General features: G+C 38.1%; 1 protein-coding gene across 2 annotated transcripts; it reads left to right on the forward strand.

Moving 5' to 3' along the window:
* Positions 1-705: 705 nt before the first annotated feature.
* Positions 706-7,787, forward strand: LOC116290535 (peroxisome biogenesis factor 2). Of its 2 annotated transcripts, XM_031697590.2 has the most exons (11): positions 706-820; positions 2,094-2,184; positions 2,265-2,342; positions 2,929-2,991; positions 3,108-3,165; positions 3,642-3,763; positions 4,176-4,258; positions 4,778-4,847; positions 5,273-5,320; positions 5,862-6,059; positions 6,528-7,787. In XM_031697590.2, exons 2-11 carry the CDS (start codon positions 2,128-2,130, stop codon positions 6,630-6,632), a joined length of 882 nt encoding a protein of 293 aa, XP_031553450.2. In that variant the 5' UTR covers positions 706-820; positions 2,094-2,127; the 3' UTR covers positions 6,633-7,787. The 2 variants fall into 2 exon arrangements, with proteins under 2 accessions (XP_031553450.2, XP_031553449.2); XM_031697589.2 differs by lacking the exon at positions 706-820 and having other exon boundaries at positions 1,712-2,184.
* Positions 7,788-9,264: the final 1,477 nt, after the last annotated feature.

Genomic DNA, 9,264 nt, shown 5'->3' on the forward strand with positions numbered 1-9,264 from the left:
CACTCTATTGTAGTCCCCTAAAAGAGGGTAGCTTTAACAATGCTTAATTGGATCACGACTGCTCATGAAATGTAATAAATTTGGCGTGCTCTGAGACGACCTACAAACACTGCAATAGACATTAAGTAAATGTTGGTGTAATCTGTCGCCCTGCTATTTCAATTTGGTTTGATGTGATTCTGAATATCTTTAGACTTCTAAGGGGATTTAAATGAAGGGCTGCACAGGGGTGACGGCTATCACTGAGATTCCTTGTCTGGTAGCTATGGTAATGATGTCGGGGTATTCATATACCTGAGTCCTCGGCAAGAAGAAAAAAGATCCGCGTTAACTAACGCCAAGAAAGAGAGAGAGAGAGAGAGAGAGAGAGAGAGAGAGAGAGAGAGAGAGAGAGAGAGAGAGAGAGAGAGAGAGAGAGAGAGAGAGAGAACACCCCTCCTGACAAGACGCCCAAAACCCTAAATCCCGGCCGGGCCCTAAATGTCAAACTCATATACTGTATATCTTATTTTCACAGTTATAAACCTCATAATTCGCAACTAAAAATGCTTTCTCAGCGAAGCGTAGAGCGTTAAAATTCATAAAGCAGTAGTATTGTAAAGGCGCATTGTCTTGAGCTTCCTGATGTCACTGTGCTACCCTGGCCCATTCTTTGTCTTGGTTTTCGCGTGTTTACAACATCAGGTCGTTGACACTTATCTATTTGTCATCTATTTGTCCACAACACGTACTCCTTATGATCTCATGTATAGCGGATTATTGTGCTTAAACCCTTGCTAAAAGTTTTAGTTTTGACAAATTTGAAATATTGGTAAAGAAGGTAAGGATTATAAAAGAAAACTAGCGAGTAAGCTTAGTTTGAGCTGCGCGTCGGTCTATAAAGCTAGTCTAAATGCTGGGAATAATATGTAACGGAACTTGAGTAACATGTAAATAAAATAGGTGTGCCTTGACTTTACTAAGGTTATTTTGGACGTTAGATCTTCGTCGAAGTAAAGAATTAGCATAGAGTTTAAAGGTTTAGTTATAATTTTCCGCGCACACCTTTCAACTTGAAAATAGCATAAAGTTTAAAGTGGAATTGTGCGTCCGTTGCGCACTCCAATTTCACCCTCTTACAAGCTCTTTTTCAGCAAAATTTGAGCTACACACGAATCTCACGAGAATTATTCGCGATGTGTGTACTGTAAGGGTGCGCAACGTATAGACACACTAAGGAGGCTTAGCGCTTGCTTGGTCTGTGCTCTTGGGACTGTTTATCGACTGGCTAACTAATATGTTAAGTAAATCTAAGTTCTAAGCCGAGACGTAGCCCCATGGGGTCTATCTTGTAGAGTGTGTGTAATGTGCCAACACAAAGCAATATGAACTACTATACACTGAAATTTAGCATTATGTCAATACTGTATTGACGGGTACCATGACGTGCGCAAGTCAATCTTGATCCCAAATTGCCAAAAATGAGGCTCTGGTCAATTTACTTACTTGCGCACCTATCATGTACTTACCCGACGGAATGGATAATCAGACTGAGACCTGCACTCTTTTTCTCTTTCCAAAAAATCTATGGCCACAAACGTTTTTATTCAGTCGAACCTTATTGAAAGACATCTTGGCTGATCTAAGTCAGGGCATGGCTAACTCACAGATTGAACCCTGAAACAACCTCTGGGCTGATCTAAGTCAGGGCACGGCTAACTCACAGATCTAACCCTGAAATAACCTCTTGGCTGATCAAAGTCGGGGCACGGCTAACTCACAGATTGAACCTTGAACAACCTCTGGGATGATCTAAGTCAGGGCAAGGCTAACTCACAGATTGAAACTTAAAACAACCTCTTGGCTGATCTAAGTCAGGGCACGGCTAGCTCACAGATTGAACCTTGAACAACCTCTGGGCTGATCTAAGTCAGGGCACGGAAAACTCATGATCACATATCGAACTGGAATTTAACATGTTAGGTTTTATCGAAGGAAATTACCCAAAATAAATCATTCTATCTTTCCGATGTCAAAAACACGACGTATCTATGAATTTACAAATCCGTAAAATCCTGATTCCATTCCATTCCAATCCATCATTCTCCAAGCAGACAACCGCGTAGTCCTGGTTCTAAAGAGACAAACATGGCGGACAAGAAGCAGCCAGCTGAGAGAGAGCAGAGAGTTTTACGCGTGAACCAGGTAAAATTACCATGAATTAAATGCATAACACCTCAAATCATCTCCTGGAATATAACTTTATGGATTTCTGTTCTTTTTAGCTGGACGCAACGCTGTTAGATGGAGAAATAGTTAGTGTTTTGAGAAGTCAGCTGACAAAGGCTTTCAAGTTCTTCCATGTGAGTCGGGATGTTTTATCTTATTTTTTTCTTCCATAATAAATACAGAAATACAAATGATCAAAGAACTATTATCATAGAAACATAATTCTTTTCTCTCTCACACATGTTTAGCTTTCCCGCCTTTTTTCAAAAAAATTTTTTTCTTGGTCTCCTGACGGGTTACCCATGAAAAAAATTTGGTGTTTTTCTGGGTTTTATTTAACAAATAAAACAGCTTTTTCCGTGTTCTGGTCAGTAATGAAGCACTGCAGGAAGTGATGTAATCACAAAAGAAGTGTAAGGAGAAGCACAAGCCGTAGGCGAGGTAAAATTGCCATCAATTGCTAGTGCTTACGACACTTCCTAAGTGCTTTTAGTTACTGAACGGAGTATGGAAAAAGCTGTTTTATTCATTTCATATAGTTATTAATCTTATTTCGGTTCTTAATTTCTTTACCCAAAAAAGACAGTCTCAGGATCTTGCAGCACTTCGCGTGCACAGATAGCGTAAGCACTGTGTTTCATTCACTAATAAAGCACAGTTTTCAACCAATCAGCATGCACATACTATCTTAACTATATAATTTTTTTGAATGTATTGTAGGCTGGAATGCTGTCGAAGATAGAACCTGAACTGAATGCTGTTCTGAGAACTGTGATTTGGAAGGTATGTTTGTTTAGTTGGTTAAAATGTGTAGTTCCAGAAGTTATACATTCCCGGAACAACCCCTGTGATGATTACCTACAAAGCATGGCTTACTCACTGACATTATTTGTCAACAGTTTTCTGTTTATAACAAGGGATCCACTGTTGGACAACAAATGCTTAATATGAAATACAGTAAGTGAATCTTGTGTTCAGGTTTTCCCAATATTTTACATTGGTTTAAACAATCGGCAAATAAGCAGGTTTAGATCTATCCCCTCTGATTAAGATGGTTTTGGTTTGAGTGGGAAACATACTTTACGGACTTGCAGCACGTACTTTGTACAATGACACAACGATTCACCGGCTTAGTTATGGCTACAGCCAATATGATTCAAGTTATGTCCTTAGTCCATCCGTAACACCACGGGAAGCCCAATGTTGCTGAATCTATAACTTCAAACCAATTCCGCATTCTAGACTGAAAGTAAAATGCCTTAGCAATTATTGTAAAACCAGCACAAAATACTATCTGTGAATAACATCAATATAAATGTTTGATTTCATAAACATTTGACTTTCAAGACTCTGCAGTAGCCACATGCAATCATACATGCAATCATTGAGCACTTATTTTTAAATTTATACTTTGCCTTTTAATCTTTTACAAGATGAACCCATGAGTTCTGCACAGAAGATTGTATTTGGTCTTGCAATGATTGGAGGAAAATATCTTCAGGATAGAAGTACTGAAATAAAGAATATGACAAGGAAATATGGAGACTTAAAAGCAGTAAGTATGAGGGCAGATCCAGCCAAAATATTGGGGGGGGGCTAATTGATTTTTGAGGGGGACTATTTGAGTCTTCAGTTTTTTGGTTTTTTTTTCCCTGCTGAAGTGGGGCTATCAGCCCCCTTTGACCCCCCCCCCCCCCCCCCGATCTGCCCTTTTGTGGTGGGGAAAGGTTTGATTTTTCTAAGAAAGAAGCATAGTTTTTGCAACCTGTCAACCCACGATCATACATGTATGATGACTACAGAGCTGTGTGATGGGTAAGAGTACTGTAGTCTTTGGGAAGACTGAGATAGTTGTTGGTGGTGACTGACTTGATTACTTATGCAGTTATCCAAATGATCACACTCAATGCCTAATTTTTTTGTAAATCATTCATTCCAAGATTTTTTTAAATTCAATTTATCATTAGTTCTGGAAGTTCATTCAAGTTTTAGAAAAGATTGTACAAGTTGCTTCATTGGTGAATTTCTTGATTTTCCTTCAGAAAGGAAGGTATGTTTTAATATATATGTACACGGCTTTTAAAAAAATATTCAAAAAATAATGTTAAAAAAAATTATTTAAAAAAATTGGCTAGACATTGAAATGTTTGTCCAAAACTGCTACTTTTCAGGTCAAATGCTTCCCTTGCCAGTCATTTTGACCAGTACATTGAACCAGAAATGACATACAGTACGACTAAGCTAAAACTTATTTGGCCTGTGACCATGGCTGGTGACCGATCTGCTGTTATTTTAAGCCCTGATTTACACACAGACCTATTTTATTGAGGGAATCAAGGGTAGTATAGCAGAAGTGCACTCACCTTTCATCTCTGGGATCTCAGATTTTATTCCTTTACTGGGCATCACATTTCAGCAAAGTGTAGTGGAAATCAAAGGTTGTAGCATGGTAGAGGCATTTGCTTATGTTCCCAATGTAGCAAAATAGCTGACGATATATCTTTGACACTTCATCTAATGGTATGTGGCGTGCACTCCATATCCTAATGAATATTAAAATCTGGTTTAGATTTCAGTCTCTTTTGGAAAGGTTTCTTGGAATTCACCATGTTTTTGAGAAAAGACAATCAGTGAGACAGGTATACATGTAACCAAATAAGTTTACTCTGGGAGATTACTGAGACATTTGTATAATATTAATGTCAGGGCTTTCAGAATAAGCCAGTAGCCACAGGAACTCTGGCAATTGCTTCAAAGTTAATCACCAGCTACTTTTTCTTTTCTATAACATATATTCTGTTTCTTGTATGACCACCGCCTACTCCAAAACATTCTCCAAAAGCCCTGTTAATGTTCGTGCAACTTCAACAATACAAACACTTTGAAATTCCATTGACTTTCACTGAAACAAATGAATGTTCTGCACTAAATTAAAGCCAACTCTGAGCAACAGAGCAATCAAAACTGGTGTATTCAACAGTACAACACACACAGTCTATCAGAAATGGGAAAACATTGCAGAGCTTCAGAGTTCATAATATATGCTTTCTTTCTTCTGTCACAGGTCAGCTTTGAATTTATGACGAGGGAGCTTCTTTGGCATGGCTTCGCAGTAAGAAAATAATTTAAGTTACAATCATACTGTATTCTTTGATGTGCCACCTGCCTGCAATTTCATTGGACTAAAAGTTTGGTTTTAGTTGCCTGTAAATCAGGCTGTTCAACTGCATTCCTAAACCCTGGCACTTGCAGCTCAGAAAAATCTTAAATATTTTCTTAGTGGTTAAAACTGGCTAAATTCTGAATGTATACATTTTATTTTTGCAGTTAAACAGTTTGATTGACAGGTGTCTAAAATTAAACTTTATGTCTGCCAAAATTGACGAGCATGTTGTGGTTCAATTTTTATAAGCATGCAAACTCTGTGTCTGCGAGCTGCACGCTGAAATTTGGTTTTTTGGTGCTGTCAATCAATCCTAATCAGTCAGTACCTTTCATATTTTTGACTGGCGGCAGCAAAAAAACAAATTTTAGCGTGCAACTCGGAGACACAGAGTATGCATGTTTATGAGAATTGCTGTAATGTATATGAGAGCTTTATCGTTGATATTTCGTAAGTATAATAAGTTGATTAATTATTGTTTATTTATCAGGAATTTCTTTTCTTTTTGCTGCCATTGATCAACATACGTAAAATCAAGAATCTCATAGTACGGCAGTTCACCTGGCCAAGTTTGGGTACCAGACCTGGGGTGACTGTAGCTTACCATGAATGTGGTATTTGTGGGGAGTCGCCTACAGCACCACATCAGGGAGCATGTGACCATGTATTCTGTTACTACTGTATTAAGGTAAGAAATTTCTTTTGATACCCTGAAACTGGGCTGATCTGTAGGCTGATCGAAGACAGGGCATGGCTAACTCACAGATTGAACCCTGAAATAACCTCTGGGCTGATCTAATTCATGGAATGGCTAACTCACAGATTGCACCCTGAAACAACCTTTGGGCTGATCTAAGTCAAGGCATGGCTAACTCACAGATCGAACCCTGAAACAACCTCTGGGCTGATCTAAGTCAGGGCATGGCTAAATCACAGATCAAATTGGATTTTAGCCTGTTTGGTTTTGCACAGGAATGAAAACAGGAGAACCCTGGGAAAATCCCACTAATGCAGAAAGAGATGTCCTCACAAACCTTATGTGATGCTGAGTTCAGGAACCCAATAAATATAAATAACTTGTCATCAGAAAGCTTATGACAATGAGTCTTTGTCAATAAATAAATGTTATAGAATGGTTCGTGTTCTGTTGTTTCAGGGTAACAGCTTAGCAGATTCATCATTCCCGTGTCCACTGTGTGGGATGTCTGTTGGTGAGGATATCCAGCCAGTGGAATGTACTGTAGCACTCCAAGTGAAATGATCATACTAATCATATGATACATTCTGCAAAAACCACAAGAGGTGAGAATCGTGGACTGCAAATTATTATTTGTGGTGCAGGTGTCTAAGTAAACTTTTTGAAAGAAAAGAAAGGAACACTTACTACATAAAGCACGAGAGGCATCAGAAATATGTGGACTTCATAGTGGCATGTGTGGAGGTTACAGTAATACAACCCTTTTTTGAGATGCAATAAAATGGCAGAAATCAAGTTCTACTTTCTGCATAAAAAAAGGTATCAGAGTATTGTGGACTGAAAAGTAGAATTTTTGGAGGTGACAGTTGTACAACACTTTTTACAAGAAAAGGAAGGACTTGAGATGCACTGAAATGGCAGAAATGAAATGCCAGTTTTGCATAAACCACGAGAGATATCAGAAAATTGTGGACTGCAAAGTAGCATATTTGGAAGTGACAGTTTTACAATACTTTTTACAAGAAAAGAAAGGACTTGAGATGCACTACAATGGCAGAAAACAAACGCCACTTTCTGCAAAAGGACAGAAGAAGAAGGACAGGGATAGTCTGTGGCAAATGGCAATACAAGTGATAAAAGCTTACAGCTCTTTTCACAAGAAAAGGAGGGATTTAGATCTTCTAACCTTACAGAAGTTCCACTTGCATCATGAAACTCGACAGTATGATGCTTGGTGTATAGTTTGCATGAGACTACATTGAACTGAATGTTAGGCAGTTGATGAGTTTATAGAATGGAGGAAGGAAAGAAAGATCTATTGGAACATTGCTATGAAAAGCAAGCCTGTTAAAAACATCATTTGTTATATGAAGATATTGGGATGGACTGCATGAATCCCTGACTTAGATGGTTTCATACCAAGTCACAGGTAATTCAGTAAGACATAAGAGGGTCCTGAAGGGAGGGGTTAAATGGGAGCTTGGATTGGCATTTTTGGGCTGGGAAAATGGGATTTTATGCACTGGGAATGGGATTCACAAAAAAAAAAAAAAACAAGAAAAAAATCAAAAATCAAATTGCGATTTGAGGTAGGCTAAGACTATGGGGTTTGGGCAAATGGGAGCTGAGAAATGGGATTGTGTGGAACTTAATGGATGAGATTAAAAAGAGCCCTGATCAGAAGGAATAAGATACATCATATATATGTTGTTTAAAGAGCCTTGGTAATTGGGAGGGGGGGAGGGATTTCTTTCACTACAATAAGTATTCCTTCAAAAAATACCTTGTTAAAAGTAAACTAACTAAAATGAAATAAGCATAATATACAAGGGAGAGGCCTGCAGACTTCCAATAGCATGGAGCAGAACCTCATAACAACTTAAATTTGATTGACAAATGGTTGAGTGTTAAATTTATGAAATTTAAAACGTCTAACCAAAAACTTCCTCTTCACATTTTCATAGTTTATTCTTATTTAAAACTCAGGATGAAATAATATATAATCTTTATTACACGCTTATAAAATTCTATAGCAATAAAACAATTAGAAAAACAAAGTTAATCATAAATTATATATCTTTTTCTATGCTTTTATATATTTATGAATTTGATATAGAATATAAAGCAGAATGGTGTGAGCCCGGGGGGTACTACCACCCCAACTTGGGCAGGGGTGTGCCGCCAGGACCTCAAAACCCTGACCCTATCCCAGACCTAAAATTTTGATTTTACATACCCTACCCCAGACTAAAACTAAGAATTGTACACCCTATCCCAGACTAAAAGACTGAAAATACGGTTTTACAATCGATTGCAATCGATATTTACTAACATTTTTATTGTTTTTGTGTCGGCAGAAAGCGTAGCGTATTCGCCAGACAAAAATGACCAAATCGTTAACCCTATCCCAGACTAAAATGATACCCTATCCCAAACAAAATTTCAAAAAATGATACCCTACCCCAGACCCAAAAGCCGAAAAACCATACCCTATAGGGCGGCACATACCCGTATAGCAAATATGGGAGTACCCCCCCTGGGGGTTGAGTAGTCTTAAAAAAGAATGTCTTAAATGTAGTCTTTCCAATTTACTAACAAGATAACTAATAATAACTTCCATGCTTTAATGAAATACCACTTTAAATATAAATGATAAATGTTTTCATGAGAATTGTGCCAAAATTGTTCGCGTGAAGTCTTTCTTTTTTTGTTTGAACTTTTTCTTTTCGAAGTTGAGGAGGACTGGTGACTAACTCGTTCCGCATGGAATTGTGGGCACTTTTGTTCGTAAATCAAAAACATGTATCCACAGTCCTTTGCAGGTTAAGCTCATCACTTTTGTCTAGATCTCGGTTTTCAAATTAATATTGTTGGAGGCGTTGGTTATTTGATATTGTCTTTGACCTGTGTGAGAACTTATATCAGTAAAACAAGGTGATAATCCCATTTGATAGCAAACGTGGTTTCACTTTTCGACACTCCGCCATTGAAGTATATTGCTTAGATTACGGTTTTTTCCCACGGTGTCTATTTCACATATACTACTAAACAAGGTCATTAAACACCAAGTAACTCCTTCATATCAACGTTAAATTCCAATTCAATCTGTGAGCTAGCCGTGTCCTGGCTTAGAGCTGCCAGAGCGGCTGTTTTAGGGTTTGATTTGTGAGTTAGTCATGCCCTGACTTAGATCAGC

This window comes from Actinia tenebrosa, unplaced genomic scaffold (assembly GCF_029948245.1).
Source record: "Actinia tenebrosa isolate PJP-AT-01 unplaced genomic scaffold, QUT_ActTen_1.0 PGA_scaffold14__42_contigs__length_11649687, whole genome shotgun sequence".
Taxonomy (NCBI): Eukaryota; Metazoa; Cnidaria; class Anthozoa; order Actiniaria; family Actiniidae; genus Actinia; species Actinia tenebrosa.